The following is a 25,708-nucleotide window of genomic DNA, read 5'->3' as shown; positions in this document are numbered from 1 at the left end:
GAATAATTACTAGTAAATCTTATTTCTAGAATTGCATTTTAAGTATTACGCTCTATTTTGATACTGTTTGGGGGGATTTGTAGAAAGAGCATTAGCTGAATACATGTAAATAAAGATAGAATTGAGAAAGCACTCCATGTTAATCTTATGCATACTATACAATCGTATGCATAATCGTACAATAGCAATGAGTACAGGATCTTTAAGCAATATAAAAGTACCCAACATTTTGTTGTCTTGTACACAATGATAAGTAAGTCAGAGAAGGTAGTTATTTATATCTGTTTTTTTCTTTTCATTATCAAGCTCTAAACCTTGTAGAATCATTCTGTGAATTACTAAGTTTTTGGTTTATTAATTAAACGTTAATTTAACTAGAGAAAAATATATGCAAAGGTTGCTTGCCACTCCCTGGTAGTGATGTCATTTGCATCTTTGTAAATTAGTCTCATGAGCTCAGTACTATACCGAAGAGTCCAATTTATCCCTCCAAATTAATAAACATAAGTGACTTTCAAAAATGAAAGTACAGCAGACACTGAATTCATGGATTTTGTAACTCAATTTTCATGTTCAGCGAACAAGTTATTTATTAAAGGGGAGCAGATACAGATTACTGCATAGAGTTAAGTACACTTACATCTTAAAATCCCATAATAATATAATTAATTTGGTAGTTTTGAAATTGTACTTTCTTTTAAGAAAGAGTATGAAATCCTCACTGCAAGGAAGTCAATGCAAGTTTTCCACTTAACTAGGAGGACAAGATTTCATTCTGCTATCTTTATATGTTATTCCAAGACACAGGTGTTGCATCTGAAACAAACAAACAAACATTTTTGTTCCCAGATGAAAAACTTAATCAGCATGAAAATGGGAAAGTTGTTATTTTTAACAGTCTTATCATCTAATCTGTCAAGTGACTGTTCAGATATGTACCCTGACAACAGCTCTTAGCTCTCAGGAGATACCACTAACTGTAATCCAGATCTATCTTGCTTATTCTCAAGGGACTCAGTCCGGCTGATTCTATGGAAGATACCTATGGACAAAAGGCTAGATTTTGTAATTTAAGCTAAATGCAAATCAATTATACTTCTACCATTAACCAAATATCTGTCAAGTTGATCAGAATGATTATCCTAGCGTTTGAATATTTGACAGAATGTTTTCTTTCCAATTCTGTGTAAAACTATCAAAACTTTATACAGTGGAAGAAATATGTAATTGCCATATTAAACTGTATGATACTGAAACTGAGAAAAAGGAAAGTTCTGAAGTTCAGAAAAGTCAGGCAAACATGATTTTAATTTGTTTTATTCTGCCACCTTTTGTGCAAGTATCATATTCAAATTTATCAAACTATGGTCCAAATATAGTGTTAAGTTTTGCCTTTGAATTATATATGCAGGGAACTGGGAAAAGATGCCTAGCATACTTAAGCATGTAGTTTCATTCTTTGGCTGTGAAAAATTGTTTACATTTAAATGCATATTTAAAATAAAAATCATTCAAAACTGAGTAACATAATTTGTTATAAATTATAGGTAGGAGTAACTAATGCCAGTCTTCATACTCAAACCCGTCTCTGAAAAATCTGGAATTCTCCTCTCCTTCCACTTTTTTTTAAACTGTGTGTCACTACCAAGGCATACTTTAATTTGGACTGAACTAATAAACTGATGTACTTTAATAAAAATAGTAACAAGAATGCTTAATAAATACTTTGTTAATTTTGTAGTTTGATATTGTACATTTTTAACTGCATCAAATTAAACTGGTCATATAATGCTTAAAAAAATGATTTTGTACATGTTAAACTGAAGACAGCTATAGCAGTTCATCAGTCAGGATCAAAATCCATTTCTTTCCAGGTTTTAGAGGCATTTTTCTTATATTGGTCAAGTTCCTAAAACAGAAACATAGATACATATTAATCTAATATCCTCATGACTGAAAGTGATAAGAAACATTCAATAGTCACCTAAACATTTAAACTCTAAACAAAAATTTTTCACTGTAGGAAAAGAAGTGAAAATTGAATGGTTTATATGAAAACCGCATGATTTTTAGTATAATTTTCTAAAAATAAAAGTGCTATATTTTGCTGCATTTGCTCTCACATAGAAAACTACACTTTTTTTGGCGCAGATATTTGCTTTCTAGGATAGAAGAGTGTTTTGGTGTTTTTTTTTTTTTTCCTTAGATACTCGTTTCTGAGAAAACGGGAGCACTGTGAAGGTACAGAAATGTATTATTACATATGTTTTAAAAACAGAAACCAGCATTACTCTACAAATAACACTGTTTCATACCCCAAGTGCCAATGTTATACCCTTTCAAAAGCAAAGCATATTGGTAATTCCCTAGGAATATGAAAAAAATGGTAAGAACAAAGCCTACTTTATTTTAGCACAGGACTGAACTGAACTTCCATAAAAGCTTATACATCACTGGTGGTGATAACTTGGAAAGCTACCTGTGGACCTTAAAAAACCCTATAGAACTAAGGTTGGATGTACCAGGACTAGGCATTTCATACATACTGCATGTGTTCTCTCACATCTATGGCCAAAAAAGGTAAAACTCCATTTTGTCTTTGCTAGCTTTCACAATTTTGTCCAGAAAGCAGGAAGCAGAAATGCAAATAAGAGGAATGCAATGAGTGCTTAGGAAATCAATAGCCCATCTCTTTTCAACCTATGATACTGGGTATTTGTGGAAATACTGTTCTTTGCTGCTTTGGATTATTCAGAAAATATGTAGAGTGATTAGCAATGATGCCTTACTTCAATTTTTTGGTTTTGCAGTTAGCAGTTTAAAAAAAATCCTCTCAGATTCTACCATCTAATACACTGAAAAGTTTGCACCTGCATGTGAATAGAAACTGTAAAAAAAAATGTGGTAATTATAATAAGGCATCTGCTAGATGGTACTACGGCATCCTTAAAACTACTGATTATTAAAAGCAAATTGAAGCTTGAACTGTGGCAGTATAAATAAAGTGAATTAGATAGGAAAGACTATAGTGCACTTGACACCGGCTGAATACTAGCAAGATGGACTGCGGCCGTCAAAAATTTTACTGGACATTTTGAAGTCTATAATGAAAGGCTATAGCAACATTAGCAAACAACAGTTTCATCACATCATCTAAATCTTATGCAGTGGTGGAATTATTTCTGAAGATTTTTTTCAGCCTAAGTGATTTAAAAATCATTATGATTGCTTTTCATTCTTAACAAAAACCACATGACTTCCACAGTATTTGCAAGAAGGTGATACTGTAATGAGGTAACTATTAGGCCTAACCAAAGACAGTTTGCAAATGTAAAAAGAGTCATCATATTATACTTGTATCAGGTGAACATATTAGTCATCTATTAGCTACAACACAGAGAAAATGAATTATACTGGAAATTCCCATCAAGTTCAATTAGTTCTACAGATACTTTTGATACAGTGCTATGACTTACCAAATCCCTGCAGTATTAGATTCTCTGTTATCAAGAATCTTCTTGGGATTTTTTTTTTCCAAAAAAGTAATACTTATTTCTGTGTTATGTATAATTAAAAAGAAAGTTTTAAATATATTTTAATTTTTTTTAATAAGAATTCCTCTCCCTTGCATGCTTTAAGAAGAAAAAGAAGGTGGAGAATATTCACGATTTTAGAAATTCATTCTAAAGCAAAACAGAAAGACAAGTATATATTAAAATTCTCTGCCAAAGCAAAAAGTAAAGTTAAGCCATTAGGAATCATAAGTTTGTATCTGTGTAACTGGAGTTGCATAACTACAGAAGTAGCTTGGGATGATGAAGAAAATCAGAGGAAAAAAAATGGTAAAGAGGTATAGGAGAAATACTGTATAAATGCAGCACAGCCATTGGAAACTAGGAATGTGTTTAAATAATTGTTATTTTGATTTTAGTAAAATGGGCTAAATAAAATAATGGAGGTTTCAGTATAGGTATACAAATACCAGAAGCGACAAGAATAAAAGATCCATATCTGGTGAGTTTAACAGCAGTACTAATTAACAATCTAGAACACAGGGGTAGGAAGAAGAAAATAAAGAAAAAGAAAGCATCTCCTACAAATACTATGGAAATAATGTTTGGAATTCTCTCTGATGATATAAACTGTGTGTGTGTGTGTGTGTGTATAAAATTGAATATTTTATATATATATTTATATAAATATCTGTACGTAAACACATACACTATTTGACAAAAAAAGCAAAATTTAAAAAAATAAAATGAATATTTAGGAATTGTGGAATTTGTCCTGGATATATTTTTTAAAATAATTTAGTTTGAGGAGAATATTATATTAACCGACAGTTATTAATCCCCCTCCTGCTCCTATTGTCCTCCTATTATCTGGATCCCCTCCCAGCCTGCATGCATTCTCTGGGACTATGACAACCTGCAGCAAAGTTTTGTTTTATTTCTTCACCTTACTAAGCCTGCACTGCCAGGATCCTGTATGTTGTATGATTTTCTGCTGAATGTGGTAGGTTAGAAAACCCTGTAAGTTTTTGTCTTTCAGGAATCAGTGGGAAATAATTTCAATTGTTTCCTTAGTAGTGCAAAATTTTCAGAAGGCACCACAGGTTTATAAGCAATAAGAGGATTTTTGATTAGTGCATATTCTTCATGATGCTAGCAGAAATCTAGTTTTACAGTTAAGTAATTCATAGATGACTAGCATAGAACATACTGTGTCCAACCTAAATCTAGTAAGTTGCATTATTAAATACAACTCCAGTACAACTGAACTCTTCCATCTGTAAAGTAGTCTTTACTCAATATTTCCACTTCCTTATTATTAAGTAATTATGATTTTGGAACATACTGAACTGCTGGAAACTTGCCAACAGTTAGAAATAGAAAGCACACTGCAATGTTTTAAGAAGCACAGGTATTCTGATTTATGCTAAGCTGTTAATTTCTATTCTAATAATTTTTTAAAGGTTACAGAAAGAGGTAAAACTAGACAATGAACTTTTACATATGATGACAATGCTGTGGGTCATGTCTAAAGGTGTTAACTAAAATATTAGCCTTACAGAATAATGCTGAATAGGCTGTCTCAAGGAAGAGGCAGCTAATTTACCAGATTTTTTTTTTTTTTTTTTTTTTTTGCTGTAATTTTAATTAGCTGAAAGGTCAGTCAACGTAAAGACTGTTCAAAACAATACACAACTGCAAAGTATCAAAAAATACAGCATGTATTAAAACTGTTTAGCTATTCCCACTACTTAGAGAAGTGCAGAACAAAATGAAAAATAGTATTTTCAAGACATACTAGAGTACAACTACATTTGATCAATAGTAATTGAAAGCAGAAAAAAAAGGACGAAATGAGAAGAAATACCATCTTAAACAAATTTGGTGATTCTTTGGGCAAGGGGGAGAAATATTGTCAGGAAGGAATATTTCTTTAGTTTTGGTGTAAAATAAAAAATAAAATAAATCCATGCAAGATATAAGTCAGAAATGTAATGAAAAAATAATCTTTCAATTTTACCTTAAAGATCCTTTTGAAAAAACACGTCTTCCTGCTTCTGAAGTCCTATACTATAAACATGACCCAGGATTATGGAATATACTGTAACTACACAATCAGCTAAGTGATCCCTTCTTCAAACTGAAAGAAACTTCTATAAAAGAATATACATCCAAATCCACAAAAAATGGTCACAGTTGGCTAGCCCTATGCTTCCTTTTTTTCTGGGTACCAAGTGTAGGCACCCAGATCAGACTTACAGAAACTGCAGTTTAAATGTTCTTTGAGTGCTTTAAATATTATTAGTGTGTTAGCAGCTCAGGTCCTAGATGTCTCTGACTGGCATAAAGTAAGTGGCGTTTTTTGTTTGTTTGTTTTTACCATAATGCTTCTGTATTTCAGTGTTTCTGTAAATTCTTCATCTGTCAAATAAGGAAGATCACACCTAATCTCACAAAGATATTGGGAAGAAAGACTTAACTGATGTTTGTGAGGCACTCAGATAAGATAACACTACCACACATTCTCAGGAAAAAAATTAATACTTTTGTGTTCATTGAAGTGTCTGAATGGCAGGTTGAGAAATACGGTACACAAAGAATAAAGATGATGAAAAGAAATACTGAACAATTCAATGAGACATCAGGAAAATAGTATATGATCATGTAATTAAAGACAATATCATAATGTCTACAAACAAGGAAAAAAATTAAGATTGCAGGAAAAGCCTTAATTGTTGCATTTCTTCAATTCTGAGGGACTGACATCATGACTTTCTTTTTACTCAGTTTATTACTGAATCTGCTCTCAAACTGTGGCATAAGATCTCTGAGAGCTGATTTTAACTAGCAGAAATAAAAGGTTGAGTAAGTCATTCAGCCATGGGACACAAACTCTTCCACTGGATACTACAGTATTTACTATCAGCAGAGACTCAACTCATCTGTATTCAGACCCAGGTCTCAGAGTACATTCATACCATTCTGTCTCCAGCCACCTCTCTGCAGAGCCTCCATCTGCCCCCTCTCCCCCCTAATCACCACCTGGATCCATCCTATTATCTCATCTACTCTTTCACCTGCTTCTATCCAAACTCACTTTACTAAAGTTTCAGGTTTCCCATTCCTCCTCCTGCTCACATCTACCAGTTCTCTCCCATAACACTTTGAATCTCCATTCCTTCTTCCCATTTCTTTCTCCTCTTTTCCTGCCCTCCTCCCCAGTTAGACCATTTCTTCCTTTTTCCTGCTCTGGGAAAGGAATTATTTCCTTCATTTTCTGAAAGGAAAATGAAGACAGCCTCTCTTCCTTATTTTAGCTAGCACTAAACCAATCTGTGGGAATATATGTGGAATAGGGTCAAAAGAAAGAAGTATTGAAAAAGTACATATAATTTTAATTATATATGTATAAATAATATATATAAAAATATAGACGTAACATATATTATGCATATATTCTAAAATATATATATTATATATATAAACAAATAAAATTCAGTAGGGAGTTCATTAATAATAATGTTCTAAGACAGCTTTTAAAACAACTAACTTCAGAGAAAAAAAATGTTCAACACATTTGGGCATGCTTTCATGTGATTACAATAAAACTTATTCTTGGTGCCTGAGTAAACTTCCTAAATACCTGTATATATACATCTATACCTACAGATGGACAAGTTTACGGTTTGCATGGCTGATGAAAGGACTGGTGGGAGGATATACTTTTAACCTTACTGTGAGTAGAGCTTATACCATTTGAGAAGTCCTCTCCCTGACAGTCACTCTTTTATCACTCCTTCTGTGTAAGAGTTTACAGTCCAGTTCTTCAGGATTTGCTTTCCTGCTATTCCTGCTTTCAAGCTAACACCAAGCTGCACCGGGCATCTAGCCTATTATTTGTAAGTGGTGGAGGCAGGGAGGGTGAAGTATACTTCATGGTGTTAGGCTTCAACTAAAACTGGCACCAATATCTAACATAATTCCTTTGCGTGACAAGGACCTGTTGGCGTGAACTTTGGCACTGCCTGACACTGATTTCTTGAATACCTGAGTGACACAGGTTATCCAACTCTTTGAGCTCAAGGCTAGCTTTATCATCTGCCTCAGTGACTGAAGCAAATGTCCAAACGGAAAAGGTCCACGCACCTATTTTGACTATTAGTTAGCAGCAGAAGGCATAACAGGATAGCTAAGACCTGAAACAAAAATCCTTCAAAAGACACTTGGAGTGCTTACCTTTGTGGTATAGAGCATTTCTAAAGGAAACACAGCAGACACTCGTTTGCCATCTTACTGCCAGAAATATTTTGGAGCAATTAAGAAGAATAAGACTTTTATGTACTCATAGGTGCTCATGGATGCAGGTGGTACATGTGCAGCTCTAACTGACAATGGCATTTTAAAATATTTTTTCACTTACTCGAGTCATAGGTGTACCTAAAGTGAAATTTGCAGAAACTCAAATGATGTTCAAGTCTGATAGTAAAGATACAAGTGATTAAATTACCATGTCAGACATCCAAAAAAAACCCAAAACATCAAAAGCTGAAAAATTAGAGCAGAATGGAGAGAAATGGTCCAAATGATTTAATGACAAATTCACCACCTTGTTTTATTATTATGCTGTATGAAGTATCAACAGCAAGCTACAAGCTTATAGTTTAATGAATATATAAAATAAATGTATTGTTTGAATCTTAAATCCCAGTGAAGATCATGAAATCCAGTCAGTCTGGAAAGCCTGTTCTAGTTAAGAAACACACACAAAAAATGTAAATTCCAAAAAGGTCCCAGGTGCTGTATGAGACTGAGATTAACTCTGGAGAGTTAATTCAAAAAGCAGCAAACAATTTCAACAGCAATAACTAATATAAATTTGAAAGTTGTGCATTTTTTGGGTAAGATCTTTTAAAAAAAATCTGAAAAGACACAGTTAAACAAATACGTGCTCTATCTTGAACAAAAGTATGGTGAAGAAATGGTAGCCTCAGTTTTCCAAAGCAAAAAAGTCTGGGCATAGTGTGGTAGTCTCATAGTCTGAACATACTGAAGAGGCAAAATAATCTGATCTAAAAGACAGCACTCTTGTGGCAGAGCATTGATGAACTGGACCCTAACTTCCACACCCAGTGTCTCAGATAAATTCTGACAGCTTGCACATAAGACTATGCCAGGTATTTTCTTTCTTCTGTGCTTTTCTTTTTTTTGACTATTCTCTAACTTTATACTCAAAAACTTAATCTTTTATTTTCCTGAAGTGTTTCCTTCTCTAAGCTGATTTAACGTTACAAATAATCTTCCCTACTGGTGAAAAGACATATTATTTCTCTACAAATGCTAGCGGCAGACAAACCCTTCAAACAAGTGTACAAGCTTGGAAGTTTCTGGAAATAAGAATATATTATCCAAAGTACAAGAATCCATTCTGAGATTGGCTATGCAAATGCCAGGACACTGAAAGGCTCTGCACAAGAGGGAGGCAAGAGAAACGGTCCTAATTTTATGAGACTTTGCATTGTCTTGGCCATCTAGACATTTATGACAGTATTTTTTACCAATCCTGATCAAGACTGACGCTTCATGAGGTATTCTAGTTCTGGTATCAAACAAACTGACAGATGCTATATTTTGTGTCCTACTGCCATGATTTTGTATTTATTTTTCCTTTAAAGCTTATCTTTGAGATAAACGAGCAAACTGGTTATCACCTAGAGTCCAACGTGGCATATTAATTAAACAGAAATAACAGAGAATGATAACATGCACTTAAGTGTTTTTAGACTATGCACCATCATCATATGCAACTTTCACTTTGCATTATGTCCCATGATTTCATTAGCAACATGTTGCATACTAAACATTTTAATATGGTGTTCCTCCTAAAGAACAGAAAGCATATGTGACTCTAAAAAGAATGTTGGGACTTAAAATGCACTTAAAACTTTGCTCTTAAAATAGGATTTTTGTATTCTTTTCATACAATTATGGGAAATCCAAAGCCATTTCAAGAATCACTAACTACAGAATTCTTTTCTGCCAGAATATATCGTTATCTTAGTGTATTCCAAATTGAATGAAATTCTAAGAGTATAAAACATTGTAATAATATGCAAATAATCTTGTAATAATTGAAATTCAAGACAGAGCAGTTTAGAAAATAGTGGCAGATAACAAAAGTAATTTTCTCTTTAAAGCCCAGATTACGTGTGATAGCCCAACTAAAAGAAGCTATACAGCTTTTAATGCCCTTGAACAGATTAGTGTTCTAAAAGCCTGTCTCTTTTGTTTAAAAACAGAAAATTAATAATTCTCTGAATGATTTAATCAACACCAGTATCTTCTCCTGCAAGACGTAAATATTATCTAATAATAACAAACAGGTATACTGAATATGAGATTACATTATAAATTCCTAAACCAATGTGCTTTATAAATGGGAGTACTTTAATGATTTCTAATACTGCTCTTGATATAACAGACATTTAAAACTGATGACTACATTAACAGGATATTACAGCCAATATGTAAGTTCAAGGACTGCAGGAGATTCTTATAATTGCTTTATTCTTTTACATTATTAATGCATTCTAACCTCTGTCTAGTTCTCCATGGAATTTTTCTATAAAATTAGTTCACCACAAATATTTTGGCAAATTCAGAAGCATTATTAAATGAATACAAAAAAATTATATGACCCTTTCTCCTCTAAAGGTATTTCTCAGAATTCAGGGGTTAAGTCAACTACTATTGTGCGGAATAACTCTGTTCACTGAGTTTTAAAACAAAACGTCTGTAAACCACAGACTTTAGTCAGCAAGATTATCGTCTCAGTCCCTTTCATAAACTCCAATTTAAACAAAAATTTTGAAGGGGAGGAAGGAATATAAACATTCCCATCCCAAACCCTGACACTATTCCCTAGACCTACTGCTAACCAACTCCCAAATGAATACAAGGTGGAGAAAGGGAGAAACTTCTGTCAAGAAGCCTTCACAGTTTAGCTTCAGTATAGATGATGAGATTATTTTAGTGAAATAATCCTGAAAGAAAGCTAAAGGGAAAGTTTTAAATCTTTCATTTCTAAAGAAATCACAGAACCAAAGTTTTCATGTTTGTTGTGCTAAAGATTTACCAATCAAAAAAAAAAGGGGGAGGGGGCAAAAAGAACCCCCCCACCAAAGATGAATAAAATTCTTGAATTCAAGTTATTTAAAGGCAAAAAGGGTGCTACAGGTATATTCTACAATTATTACAGAACCACTACCATTGCTGAAGTAACAGACTGAACAGCAATTGGAGAATAACCACACACCTGGTTTTTCTGAGCTCTCATGACATCAACTTCATACTCAGCATATTGCAGATCCTGCGCAGGGTCCTTGGTATACTGTAAATCACAGAAACTCTAAAATAAAAATGCAAAAAACACAAATCATAAACTTCTATTCCTTCAACAAGATGATGCCATGTGGTAGAGTCTAATGGAAGCACTTTGCTGATAATACAAAAATACTAAAATTCTGCATTTAGGGAAGAGGTTTTTTTGTTATTGGATACAGATAAGATTAAAAAAATACAATATATTATCTTGGATTGCAAAAGCAATGAGAAAGTAATAATGCAGTCAGATCTTAAAGGAAAGAAAAATATTATTTGGTAATTGTTTATTAGCAGCTTCTCTCCTCAAAAAAAAAAAAAAAAAAAAAAAAAAAAAAAAAAAATCTTTCCAGCTCATTACATTTGGACACAGCCAAGTGATGCTCCTATTAGAAGCTTTGTAACACTCAAGATTATGCATCAGATTATGCCACTAATAGTACTCCTTCAAATTCAAAATTCTCAAATTATCTTTTTGCCAAGTACCTGAAATTACATTTACTAACCTTGAGTTTAATTCCAAAGAAGAAAATATGCTAATAGAAAGGAAAATTAACACCTAAGAATTGCTCATATTGTGCTGCACAATTCTCATTACTCCTAACAATCAGAAAGTAGCAAGAAGTCAATCATACAAATTATGGAATAATAGAAAAACAGAATAATGGAAAAATCAGAACTATAATTCTTATTAGAGCAACAGATGGAAAAGAAATTCCCAATGCATAAAACCAACCTGAAATTTAAAGCATGTTTTGGAACCAATATAGAAGAACCAATTGGCAATTCTTTAAATTAGTTTGGTACTTTCTTTCTAAATACATCTAGAGACCTTTTTAAGGAAGACCTAGTTGTTGTCACCTGTGGATGATTTTCAAAGAATACCACTGAGACAGCCTGCAAGATTCAGACACATATAAAAATATGTGTAAGCTGTACACTTTAATGGGCTAGATGCTTCCCTTTTCCAAGTAAGGGACTGCTATTCTGAGTTGCCCTATTTTTTAGGGACATCCCTCATTCATAAGCTCTGCTCTCAATCTTCACATGTAGAAATCTGCAGTGAAAATTGAGTTGAGTTTTGTCATGTCCCCATCTTCCCATAACAGGGTATAAAGACTATTACAGAAAAGGACAGGGAATGGTGACTGAGGTTCCATGATGTCACAGCACAAAGATGTAAGTTCATTGCATTAACCATCCTAGCTGCCAGAAATAATTAGCTAATGAAATCAGATGATGAATCTGTCATTTTCTGGCAGTTAAATATAACTACAGACCTGAATAACTAGAATAGTGTTAAAATTACAGTCAGAACCAAGCTCTGTGATATACTTGAAAAATTCAGTTTAAATAATTAATATATCAGTTTCTATGCTTAAAAGTACTGAAGGATCTCCAACAATGCGCACACATTGTCCAACTCAAAATCCAAGTCTAATAATTACTAATAGCTCCTTTGGAGGGATTTTGGAAGCTATTATATATAGTTTCATATATATATATATATATATATGTGTGTGTGTGTGTGTGTGTGTGTATTTATATTTGTATATATTTATATATAGAGAGAGAAATAATTTAAAAGGTTATGAGCAGAAGTTACATAAAAATACAGTTTTTGAAAAGTAAAGGTTAGTCTTTTATCATCTTACGGCACACTGTACTGCAGATGGCATCTTGGTGATGATTTATTCTGGTCACAAATGACTTGGAATAGTTTCAAGGCTTTAATACGTAACAGACAAGTGAGTAGGAAAAGATGCACTAAAACCCCTTCCCACACAAGAGCCTTGAGATCCATGGGCTAAAAACTAGAAAAAGCCCAATTTGCTCAATGTAATACGAGGCACAGTTTCATAGCCGTAATTGATTTTCTTGCCTTCCCAGACAAGCTGTAGGGCAGGAAACGGACAGGGATAAAGAACTGTGAGACAGTCTAGTATAGAAGGAAAAAATGCCAGACTATATTTGCTCAAGTTAAAGAGAAAATAATTTTGATTTACTAACAACAGCAATTACTTCCATTCAAAAGGAATATTTAGTTTTTTACTTTTGGGGGCCAGAAATTTCTGAAATATGGGCAAGATTTACCACTTTGGAGGTGCCAAGTGATTCTCATTACCTTGCTAATCAAAACACTTCCCATAGAGTTCCCACAGCAAAATTACAGATTTTGGCAAGGAACTCTAGCACACTGGCCTGATTAAAAGCCTCGTGCCCTAGAAGAATAAGGATCAGCAGCTTGCTGCAGCCAGGAAGAACTCTCCTCTTGAAACATTACTGGCAACTAGTTTAGGCATTAGGGCACATGTCACCTTATAAAGTTTCAAAAAAGCTGAGCATAGGTTCTCTCAATATCATGAAAGGCAATTATACCACTTTGGAAAAAAGCAGATGGTTATAGCATCGATACTTTTCTTACTTCTCAATGTAGGAAGGTGACTGAAGATTTAGAAGTTAAAAAAAAATATCAAATCACCACTATAAAAAATACATATTTTTAAAATTTAAGAATTAAAGAGGTTGGAAGAAACAGAACTGCTAAATGTTTTTTCAAGAGACTGAAATTCCAGTTACTGGACTTGAAGCATAAAAAGTACTAGTAATATTGCTACTATTCTAAGACAAAAGGAGTTGTGCATCAGACTTAAATACATACCTTGGGAGGAAATGTTTTCTCAAATACTTTTTTCCACAATTCCAACGGTGTATTTGCATGCAGTTTTCCAATATTGCTATCAGATGTGGGTGGTGGTCCTAAGGATTACAGCAGAGCACAAAATAATACAAGTATGTTGTCGTGAGAACATGAATTATCAAATCATTTTGGACAATTGTCCATCTAATTTAGTATTTTATCTCCAATAGTGACAAAGTGCTATGAGCCTTGAAAAAGCACTGATCTCCTACCATGAAACGGGTTGTGTTACTATTGCTATTATATTTTAAGATCTAAGCTTACCTGTATCTCATTATCTGAAGTAGTACTCATACTTTATTAATCCACCTATCAAAAGTGCACTGGTAATTTTCAACAATATGAATACTGAATCTTCATTTTAAATTTTCTAAGCCATTTGTTTCAACGATCAGTTAAAACTGATGCTGATAAACATCAGTTAAATCATGTGCTAAAATTTAAGTTAATCTTTTATCTGTTTAAGTTTTTTTTCCTAATTTTCATAATCAATTTAAGACACAAACTCAATGAACAGGAAATGTCCTAACCTATTTGGTTCAGCGAATCCAAGCCTGCTGGTATAAACAGAGGTCTGCTATGATCCACCGATACAGACTTACTAAAGAGGGGGGAAAAAAAGTGAACATTTAGCAATCAATTCAAACAATTAAACAACTACATTACTCTAGCCAAGACTAAGACTGTTATTGGGGTTTGCACACACATGTATCTAAATAAAAATCTGTTCAATTATATTGGCGATGATGTTTCTACTCTGTCAGTTTGGGGATCAAAACAAAGTGTTATTGCTGCCCAGTGCAGAGAGACATGCAGCTGAGATGAAGGAGTAAAACTGCACAAACAAGAATCTTGCAGAGACGCCACTCTTGAAAAAATGTTTGGGTGACTAAAATATTTTTATTAAGTAGTTTTAAGCTCAGGGCATGTCATCTAATAGTAGGACAAAAATTACATTACCTTTTATCAAAGCCGAATGCCAAGTTATTAATAAGAACACGAGCTTTCAGCAGGAGAGCCTCAGATTTACTGGTAAACTAAATGAATTCAGAAAATAAAATATACATTATCATCTTCCATCATAGAAATATTACATGTTATGTCATCTGCACAGAGGATTACAAATAGACCCTGGCTAGTTCCTGACCTCAATAAATTTAGTGTATGTTCACTGGATTCACTAGGATGTATTTGTCACTAAATATATAGACCAAGAAAGATTAAAAACAGCATTAAAGAAAGAAGATTAAAGATTTAAATTTAAATATATGGATTCACAGCTTCTGAAGTATGCACATTAACAGATACAAATGTTTGCTTAAGACTAATGAGTTAAGATTTTAAATTACATTAAAAATTATCCACAGTATCATAAACATTTAGAGATGTAATGAGCAACTGTAACAGTGTTCACACATTACAAAAGTAGCTTGATATTCAGCAGCAGAATTGGTACAGATTTCTCAGAAAAGAGCTCCCAAAATACCTTCTCAAGCAGCATGCTTATTCTTCTCTAAGGGCTTTTCTATCTTAACAAATTCATGTCTTTGAGAGCCAAGTTAGATCCCTACTGAAGGAAATGAAGCTTCTCCCACTCATTTCAATGAGAATCGAATTTAGTATCCAAAGAGCAGTATCAAGCTCCCAGCTTTTCATTTTTAATTAAAATAATGTTTAAATACATTTTTAAATATCAGTATGATTGTATTCTCAGCAAACAAAAGAGGAACTCATGCCATAAAGCAGAATAAAAATCTCTCACCTGAAGTCCTCTTAAAACTGCAAGATACCTGGCCTTACAGTAATGCTTCAGGTGAGTATACTTAAAACTGCTGGGAAGATGTGCCCTTTGATCCATGATTTTAAATCTATGTAAGTCTGATCACCAGACATACGTTCATGCTGCTACCAAATATGCCAGTTCTCTACTTCTATCTAGGACAATTACTTTTTCCTGTCCTGCTTTCTTCTACCAGAAAAAAAAACTTCTTCCCAGCTGTGCAGTATACTAGATTGGGGAACTGAGCTGACTAACAGGTAACGATTTTTTATTTTGTTTTTGCTGGTATTAGGAATTATGTAATTTGCTTATTCTTAGGGCATATTCATCCATCTCCTGCCAGTACCCGTAACCTATTTGAGAAATTAGCTCACGGAGAGAGCTACTGTAACACCAATTACATTTTCTCTACTCTCTCCAGGAGTTTTGTATTTCTATTTTTCAAAATATTATTTCATAGCATAAACGTTGCTCATCTTTTATTTCCTTAGTTAAAAAGTGAGTATACACACCACTAATGATGCTCCATAATAATGTGAAACAAATCGAAGTGTCTTGCTTATTATTTTCCTCATTTCAGAGTCAAACTCCTGAAAAAGTTGATATTGGAACACATGTATAAGAAACAAAAAACAAGATGTTACAGCCAAAACTTTTCATAATTTTTTTTTTTAATCTAAACTGCAATGAACTTAGGCTACAATATTCGAGGCGTTCAGCTGTCAGCATAATTATATCTTAAGACAGAATCAGTAACAGCCTACTCTGATTGAAAAGAAATGTCACAATTTCCCTTTGTTTCTTTTTCACAGAGGCAGCCTAATTCAGGCAGTATATTATTCCAGAAAAAGTTTCTTAATTGGGAATGTGTATTCAATTTCCAATTAGTTTCTACTCCCTTTTGTTTTAAATTTTTAGAAGTAGAAATACTGACTGCTAGAATATGGATTTTTTTTTTCTTTTTGTCAAAATATTTGACTTTCAGTAAACCTTTGGCTATATGGTTTCTAAATTGTAATAGTTGCAAGATATGAAAGGTACATTAAAGTATCTTTTAATCAGTATTTCTTTAATGTAAGATCAGATGGCCTTCCCTGGACAAAGTGGATGAAATCTTGGTCCCAATGAAGCCCAGAAGATTCCGTACACAGATGTCAATGGAATGAGGCTTTTATCCTATGTTTATTACATGAGTTACTGATTTTTAAATGGCTCAGGGCTCAGCATAAAGCCCCAGTATAAAAGAATGCCCAGTACCTTATCAATACAAATTAAGTAACTCAAAGAGTCGGCCTAGTATCAAAGCACTGTGCTGTCACCTAGAGAAGCACAAACTCCCAGCAAGGCAGCTAAAATCAAACATGCTCTTTTACTGTTTACTGTTCTTGCTGCCACAGCCATCAAAAATTGTGACCAGCTGACTTGAGATGCCTGTTGTTCATTGCCATACAGACACAGTTGAATCATAAGGGACAGATGGAGTTGGATTTCTCTCATTATAAGAGAAAAAGATCGACATGTCTTTTTACTTCCCTCTTTGGTCTGCAGCTATGCGTATCTAGAGACTCTTCAAGTATATCACAGAAATCATCTATTTGGGAGTATTCTGTGAAGGAATGATAGCAGGTCTCCCATAATGCCACTGGATGTAAAGTTTTTTGTGGTAGAAAGCAACAAAAGTTTGGTCATATTCAACTGACAGAAGACTGGTCATATTTTTGGTCAAATGATTACTGATTATGATTACTATTGTGTTACCAAGATTTTATTATAATGTAGAATCTTTACCAGGAATCTTTTAATTATAAATATAAAATATTACTTACATGAAAGATATCATATTTGCTTCCAATTATCACCAGAGGTAATGGAAAAGGGTCAACTAACTCATAATCCTATTAAACAGATATATTATAGTTAAGCAGTGTAAAAACGGTATAGAAGATTGAGAGAGTTAAAGGAAAGGCTCTAAGATTTTCACAGGCAAAGCTTATTTTTTCAAAACCTTAAATTAGATACATAACTTTAATTCAATATCTATGCCATATTCTACAGGTTTCTCAATTTCTTCAGAATTGGTCAACACATAATCCCTCTGTCAGAGGGATAGCAGTCAGAATACTCATCGGCATTAAACTGATAGGATGGGCTCTTGCACTATGTATCTGTAACATTAGATGAGGACTAGAGAATGAAGTGGATAAAACCCTGATATATACTCTCCCTCTCAGAGCAATTCATAGTTTGAACTAGCATAACTGGCTCTCGGACACGTTTCCCCCCTTGCATCACACCCAAAGTAATGCAGACACAAACTGAAGAAAATTAAATAGAATGATTTTTTTGTGTCACACATTTGTCCTCCCCACACCATGTTCTGCAAACTCTTAAAAATTAAAGGTTTGATATCAGCAGAGAGAGGAAAACATCACCCGATGACTGTTAAAGTCCAAATAACAATTAGTGGAAGAAAATAGCTCTAGGATGTAGATTTAACTGTTAAACGATTAACTTCAGATAGAAGTTTTAATAAATACATTACAGTAATTTTCAACTTATCTGGCAGGTTTTCCAGAAATCCACATGACATTAAACTATTGTCTCATGTCAGCTCTAGTGGTCAGCTGTTCACCTAACAATTTAGTGAAACTCCCTTTTTTACAGTAGAGTGGTAAAGATTTATGTTGTAACAGAGGTTGATTTAATTGTTCTCACCTAAAGCTGGTTACTTCACATACAAGTTAAATGACTGCCAGCATATTGGCAAGAAGTGACAAATAACTGAAAATCCTGTACTTTGAGAGGAAAAATAATGGCTTCATTCATACATTGCCAAAGCAAAACCTTTCAGCAATATTATCTTCATTCAAAACTGAGGGTATAGAACTGGAAAAAAAAGGGGGGGGGGGAGGGGGAAGAGCTAGTTTCTTAACTAAGAAAATAATTAATTCAGAAAAACATCAGATGCATATGGCCATTCAACTTTTGAATACAGAATACTTTAGATGCATTCAGTCTTTTTAAAGAAAATTTGCCCATGATATATTTGTTTTACCATTGTAGCCAAAACTTCCTTATGCAGTATAATGGAATACACTCAGTCATTAAAAAAAAAAAAAAACAACCTCTGGACCTCATCAATTCCTCTTAATCATAAAAGTATCTTCAGCTACAAAAAGACAGATAAAAATTTCTTTAAACTGTTTGTTACTTTTTTGACTATAAAAGACAGTATTTCCTCCTACAAAAGGGACATTATTTTTCTCTTGAACAATGATGAAAGTTTAAAGAGAACCCAGTAGCAACGTAAGTGCTTGCCTTCCGTTTTCCATAATGAAGGCTGAACAGAAATGCTAGTTCAAAATGTATAATTATGTCCCCTACAGAGGAAGTATAAAAAGCCTTTCCTTAGCAATTAGTAGTGGGATTCCCTTCCCCCCTCCCCCAACTGAAAGAAGTTTGTGGTTTTCAGATATTGAAAGCCCAATGCGTAACCATGATATTGTGGTCATGATTTGTGTCCATTTGCATTTAAAGGCATTTTCTTTTTGTGAACTGCCTTCTCTAAAAGTAAAAAAACCAAAATCATAATCCAGCATAACTAGATCCTATACTCTAAATCTATTGAATGTTGAACATGTTGCTTTCTTAAAACCTGAAGTTACTTTTGAATTTCTGAGCTATATAAGCATTTGTAGTAGTGCAGCATTTTATAGAAGTTACAGTAACTAGATTTATGTTCCAAGTCTTTGAACTGCTGAATATCTATTTATGCGTTATATATACACAACGTTTGTAGAGGTTTAAAGCACAATGCCTTTTCATTTCTATTGCGCATAATCTAGTTTAGCTTTTCCAGAAATTTAGTTAGCAATTATGTTTAAAGAACTGATGTTAACATTTCTGAAACTTTATAATTTAATTAGTTGTCAGATTATCAAAAGGCATTGAGTTTGTGATAGACATTTAAATAAATGCAAAGTATATAGTCATGTTGATGGCTGTTATAACTATATTCTTTGCTTAAATTTGTACCTTCAGCTAGTCTCTTGCTAGATGACTTTTGTACATTCTAGTTTTCATTTTCATTTAAAAAAGGATGAGGGGGGAAAAAAGCAAACTGCTTCTCTAAAACTATTTCTTTTGATTGGTGTAACATGCCATAACAATCACATTAGATATCTAACAAAAAGATATAAGAAACCTTCTTTCCTTGTTTCTGCTCTTATTGAATTTTTATTAAATTGCTATAATTTTCCAGTGAACAGGTTCATCTACATCAAATGGATTTTCAGTCATGCATAAAAATCTAAAAGAGTTGTTTACAATTTTCAAACGCATTATCCTTAACTGTATAAAGGCCTGTGACATCTGGAGAAAATATTAGAAGTAACTTACTGGATGATCCTTCTGTAGATTGTTCCACATCCTCTGTTTAATCTCAGTAGGTACTTCAGGATTTGTCTTTCCCAGTTTGGTTAGAATTTTGTTCACGTGGTTCCTGGTGACCTGCAGAAGACTTTCCATGGTAGTCCAGAGTTCGTTAGGTTTGGACAGATCCAATACAAGAACTATAGCAAATGCCCTATTAAAAAGAAAAAACATTATGTGGTAAAATCTTTAGCACATAAGACAACTAGCATTTTTGTATATAACCATACCTTTAATACAAACGCTGAAAGCTAAGGATGTGAAATGCGAGTGCTAAGATGAATTAAATGTAACAGCAAAGGAAGACAGCTTTTAACGATACTCTGAGCACTGAGGAAACCTATTCATTGTTCAGAACTTGTTCAGAACTATTACTTTGGCAACTTCCCATTGTAAAGTTTTGAGGATTGCTTATGTATATATGTGTGTATATATATTTATATGTACCAAACTTAATTTCTGGAGATTTATTTCAAAGCAGTAGAATTTACAAATATCCTGAGCCCATCTAGCTTCTTCCTCCTATATCACATCAGTCTAGTAATACCATGTATCCCTCCCAGTTGAAGCAATGTCAGCAAACATCAGGATCTTTCTAACCATGTATATATTATAAAAGTTTTATACTATGGTTATTCTTTTGTAATATGAAATTATAAAAATTATAAAAGCTGTTAAAAGGCATTGTTCTGTGCCATGGACTGCTGTACCAATTAGTTGGAACCTTACATAAGTGTATGAGAAAGTCTTCTGAAAAAATAGATGAGGAAGGGAAGAAACCTCAGTACTCAAAACGTACATATGAGCTACCAGGCTTTTCAAGGTGGACTATGACAGAAAATTCTTGTGTATAAACACCCTCCCTACCCTCCACCCCCCCCCCCCAAAAAAAACCCCAAAGTTCCAATAACATTTAAAATGCCGCTGTGAAGCAGAACATTGCAAATGCAGCAAACTGACTTGATGCGATGTTTTTTTCATGTTCCCTCCTGACTTTAGAAAGGTGAATTCCAAAGCAGAGTGATATCAGAAACACTACAAAGCAAAATAAATGTCTAATTTCACTTTAGAATGCAATGAAAAAGATCTATTGAAAAGTCTCTTGGTGAAAACAGATATAATTCATGGAACTTTTAAATAAGCAAATTCCTTGATTACAGGCAGATGAGAAAAACAGTGAAAAACACTTTACTGAAACAGTAGTATTTCTTCATAGCATGTTAAAACATTGCCTTATAAACACAGACAGTCTTAAGGTTCTGTGATGGAGTAGCAACATTGTTCTTTAAGATCATCCATATCTGAATATTCCTTATCAGTAAAAAGGAGAGAGAAGACTGATGGAGCTGGAGCTCAGTTAATTCAGACAATGGCTGAACAAACTAGTTCATTTTTCCCTCCAAATGTAGGAGGGAAAATTGCAAATGTAGGTGATAAAAACAGCAGCCTTCCTGTTATTTTCTACAGAATGCATCAGAATATAAATGTAAAAAGTGGGTTTTTTAAATCTTGTTCCCCTCTTCAACTCTTTTTTTCACCCTATCTAGAAAGAAAACACAGATGTTACCCCCCTCCATCAACTTCTCTTCTCTTTATCCAAAGAGCATCTACTTTCTTCTTCCCATGACACCGTTACTCTTCTCTGGATTATCCTCTCTACATTCTCTTTATTTTCTCTTAATTCACTTCCCTTTTTTCTTCAAATTGTTTTAATAATTTTAGTCTCAGAAACATCATCTCTCTTCTCTTGTATGACCTTCTTTTCATCAGATGGCCACTCTACTTCTTCCCAAAATCCATAGTACTTTCTCCTTTCCACCTTTGTCTTGTCCTTCACCCTGAAAAAACTGCCCACAGAGAGAATGCATATGAAAGTAGGAAGCTAGATTTTAGCTTTGATATGCCACCAAGCTGCTTCTTCTGCTCTTCCACTGGCCATAAAAAAAAAAAAAAAGAGATTAAGTCTTTTCTTTTTCTCTATCTCTTGTACCATCTGCTTAAAGCCAACCTACTTCCCACATGGTACTGCTTTCTCTTCTGTTTGCAGATTGCTAAGAATTTAGCTTTTTAGGAGAGAAATTAGGAAAAGGAAGGCCAAAGTAGAGTATCAGTGGTACTACCATGATTTTTAAGAAAATTCAGATGTTTTATCTTGCGTTTTGAAAGTTCTCCACAATGAAAAGTCTGGACATTTACTTTTGTTTGAATGAAAGGCAAGATTAACTTTGTTATTTTAATATTAAGCACTTACCTTATGTTGCTGCTGGTGATTGGTATTCGAATCAGTTCCATTAATGAGGTTCCACCACCGAGTTCCCAAAAATGAGCTATATCTTTAGGCTGTAAAAGAGTTTCTTTGCATTAGAAATATGCATTTCCATTCAACACCAAGAGAAGATCTTGATGCTGGTAAAATTGGCTTTTATATTAAGTGGCTCAGAACTATATTATTAGTTTTTTTCTGAAGAAAATCAAACCAAAAAAAAAAAAACCCAAAGTATCAAAAGGAAAAAAAAACTCTTATGTCCAAGAAATCCCATATAACAGTTATGAAAGACTCCTGGCAAGCTTGTAACTACCTGGATAAATGATTACTTTAAAATAAAAAGCCAAAAAGTAGTGTGATTAACGTTAAACAAAAATTCAGGTTCTCTTCTTTTTGTTTATTGCTAGTCAAGAGAAAATACCACACTTCGGCATTTTGAGAAGTTGGCAACTGGAGGAGTAATGCATCTTATTTTCCCTTTTAGTTTCTGGGAAAACTTATAAATGATTTTTATCTCTCAGAGTCAGATCTTACATTCCCTGCTTCAGGAATAAAACAGTAATAGTTATTAGTGCTGGATAGTGTTGCGCAATGATAGGAACTGGTTCAATATTTATATTAACATAGTCTGCAGTGCAGAAGTTAGCAATATTAGCACTTAACCCAGAAATTTAATTATGATTTAACATCCACTAAGATGACTATTTCTCTCTTAATTTTGGTTGTAAAGTAGCTTCATTGGTTTATACTCATTTAACATTTTTAAGACAAAGCTGGACACCTGCATCCAAAGGCAAAACTATGTATCATCTTACAATAGAAAAATAAACACACTCAGACACTACAACCAAAGTAGGGTTTATAAGTGAAACTGACTGCTTTTTATTATACTTTAGTCTGATCTAATGCATTTTAGTGAAAAGGAAAAACATACTAAAAACATTAAAATACAAAATTAAGCTAGGTATTATTTCTAAAATGAAATTCAAAGAATCCCATTTGTTTCACAAATAAATCAACAAGCTAGAAAACCTATAGAATTTACTAAAAAAACCCAAACAAACAAAAAAGTCTTTACAAGTATATTATACTTAACTTTCAGGATACTCACTGCATTGTGTCTCCTTGCTCTTCTTCCAAAAGTATATTCCAAGGCTAATGTTGGTTTTGAAATCTCTTCCCTATCCAATGAAAAATGATTTTATTTTGTCAAGAACTTCTAAAAATATTTAGAAGAATTAAAGTTAGTTCTACTGCTACTAAATTCTATTTATCAGGCTTAGTAACAGCAGTATAGAGAGTGCATTTTAAGACATGTTAAGACAGCAGGTCTCTGTTCATTAGATGTTGCTAAAGACAGGAGAAGAAGCAGCACCAATGTGAATAGATGGCCATTCGATATCTCTCATATGGGAGAGGACTGAGAGGATCAGGCAACAAGTGGAAGGGGAGTAAGTTTATCCACATCTAATCAAAAGGTCACAAAAACATACATACACATCTATTACAAATAATCACACAATGTAATTACTTATGTAAAATTCTGCAAAGATTATCCAGCTGTGTTTAATAATATATAAATGTTTAAATACCACTATAAAACCCTGGCAAATAATTCACAGAATCACAGAGTCAGTAAGGTTGGAAGGGACCTCTGGAGATCATCTAGTCCAACCTCCCTGCTCAGCAGGGTCACCTAGAGCATGTTAGACAGGGTTGCATCTAGTTGCATAAATTACAAGGCTATGTCTACTTGTTAACTATATTTTACAGAATTTTCTTTCACTGGCAGCTCTAACGCTCTTTATCATGATCAGCATTTGAGTATTCAGTAGAAAAATATGTTAAAATTTTTAACACATACCTGTCAAGACACCTCAATATTATAGTAGATTTTCCCTAGAAATTAAAAACAAAGAAGAATGCTACTATAATATCATTAAAGTATACAATTTGTATAGTTAAATGCAACCCATTCTTCTAACATTCTAGTAATAAAGTGTCTGAAAAGTGTAACTCATTTAGTTGTTTATAGTCGTATTAGTGGAAACTTAACTGCCAACTTTCTGTCACAATGCAATTACACTACTACTATTATAAACTAGAGCAGATGACAAATATAGTAACAGTGTATGTAAATGTAGGCATTAGTGATCAACCTGGCCAATTGTTAAACTGCTCAACCATTTTAAACTGTTAATGATATGCTGATCTAATGATTTGTTTCCACAGGTTTTGCTTAAATTATTATTGATTAGATGGAAATAAAAAGAATATAGAATGCTTAAAATACACATAAACATGCCAAAAAAAAAAAAAAAAAAAAAAGTCTTTACACTGCTGAAATTCAGACACTAAAGAAAATGGCCTGTAAAGGGGCTAGCACTTGTACAGTTTCACTCCTGCTTACTTTCCTACCTGAGAAACAAATTAACTTTATGTTAATCTGAAAATTCCTTGTTCTCTTTAAAAATTACTTTTAAAATTGCAGATCAGAGGTTGTACATATATCAATCCCTCTAAAACAGAAATTATATTCTTAAAAATATGATTCACTTACTTCCTTACCTATATTTCAAATAAATACTAACAGAAAAAAAAAAAAACTACTAAGCTTATAGGACAATATAACCTTGGGCACATGTGACCATGAGCCTGCCATCACTTATAATGTATTTTCATATTTATGTCATATAAATACAGACACAATTCTCAGTAGGATGCTGGAGCTTCTATTTACAATATAGCTGGTATCTATGCACTTAAACTAGCTTGTTACCAATTAAACCTTTAAAAGAGGAGATTTAGTGACATGTCAAAGAATTAGAGAATGCAGTAATACTCCTGGCTACTGCTTTTACAAAAGATCAGTAAAGCCAAACTCCTGATAATCAGCACATCATTGATCAGAATGGTTGGAGTTTTAGCTCTCCAAAGCATAAACTTGAGTTTCTGAAAATTTAATTCTGAATTGTAACAATATCCATTTGTTCTGCGCATGAATACCAACTCTCTGCAGAACCAGAGCATGCAGTATTCTGTCTGTCCCCAAATTTAAGTGAAGCAGATGCTTTTCGGGTATATTCTGAGACACAAACTGCGTTCACAGGAAGCACACAATCATACAGCATTTAGCATTACCCCACTTTTGCTTCCCATAAATAACACTGATTTTTCCGAAACTTCCACTCCCTCGCCATCGCCTTCAGGGTTTTCTCTTTTCTCCACTTCAGCTACAGCAATATCCCATAAAGTATCGCTAGATGGAAAAAAGCGAGATGCAATTAGAGAAGAACCGTTAACCCAAGCACGAGCATCGCGGCTGCGAGAGGCGGCTTTGCTGGGAGCGGCCGGAGCTGCGGCGGGCCCGGGGCCTCCCCTCGCGGCCGCGGCACCTCCCTGCCCGCCTCCTCTAGCGGCCCGGCCCGGCCCGGCCCGCCGGAGCCGGCCCCGTGCCGCCACAGCCGCGGGGCCGGGGCCGGGGCGGAGGGGGGGGGGGGAGGGGGAGGGGAGGCTACCGGCCCCCTCGGCGGGCGCCGCGTTACCTGCCCGCGGGCATTGCGCTTCGGCGCGCCGGCCCGGCTCCCCGTCGCCATGGGAACCGCGCAGGGCGCGCCGGGACGTGGAGTCCCGCGGGCAAG

General features: G+C 34.1%; 1 protein-coding gene across 3 annotated transcripts; it reads right to left on the bottom strand.

Annotated features, from left to right (window-relative positions):
• Positions 1-564: 564 nt before the first annotated feature.
• DYNC2LI1 (dynein cytoplasmic 2 light intermediate chain 1) lies at positions 565-25,708 on the bottom strand. Of its 3 annotated transcripts, XM_062573593.1 has the most exons (14): positions 25,613-25,708; positions 25,209-25,326; positions 23,932-23,966; positions 23,179-23,248; positions 22,053-22,141; positions 19,769-19,955; positions 17,197-17,265; positions 15,883-15,960; positions 14,551-14,627; positions 14,121-14,191; positions 13,552-13,649; positions 10,825-10,917; positions 1,813-1,909; positions 565-816 (listed from the first exon to the last, which is right to left on the bottom strand). In XM_062573593.1, exons 1-13 carry the CDS (start codon positions 25,624-25,626, stop codon positions 1,844-1,846), a joined length of 1,065 nt encoding a protein of 354 aa, XP_062429577.1. In that variant the 5' UTR covers positions 25,627-25,708; the 3' UTR covers positions 565-816; positions 1,813-1,843. The 3 variants fall into 3 exon arrangements, with proteins under 3 accessions (XP_062429577.1, XP_062429575.1, XP_062429578.1); XM_062573591.1 differs by having other exon boundaries at positions 565-1,909; XM_062573594.1 differs by having other exon boundaries at positions 565-1,909; positions 25,214-25,326; positions 25,613-25,701.

Source organism: Rhea pennata, chromosome 3 (assembly GCF_028389875.1).
Source record: "Rhea pennata isolate bPtePen1 chromosome 3, bPtePen1.pri, whole genome shotgun sequence".
NCBI lineage: Eukaryota > Metazoa > Chordata > Aves > Rheiformes > Rheidae > Rhea > Rhea pennata.
The sequence above is the reverse complement of the archived record's forward strand: the minus strand, read 5'-3'. Positions and strand labels throughout refer to the sequence as shown.

Bases quoted from the DNA above. Each gene is read 5' to 3' on its own strand.
- DYNC2LI1 (XM_062573591.1), bottom strand. The intron at 23,967-25,208 runs GTAATGCTAAAT...TTTAATTTCTAG, and splicing joins TTATGGGAAGCAAAAGTGGG to GGAAAATCTACTATAATATT. The intron at 23,249-23,931 runs GTATGTGTTAAA...TTCATTGGATAG, and splicing joins ATATTGAGGTGTCTTGACAG to GGAAGAGATTTCAAAACCAA.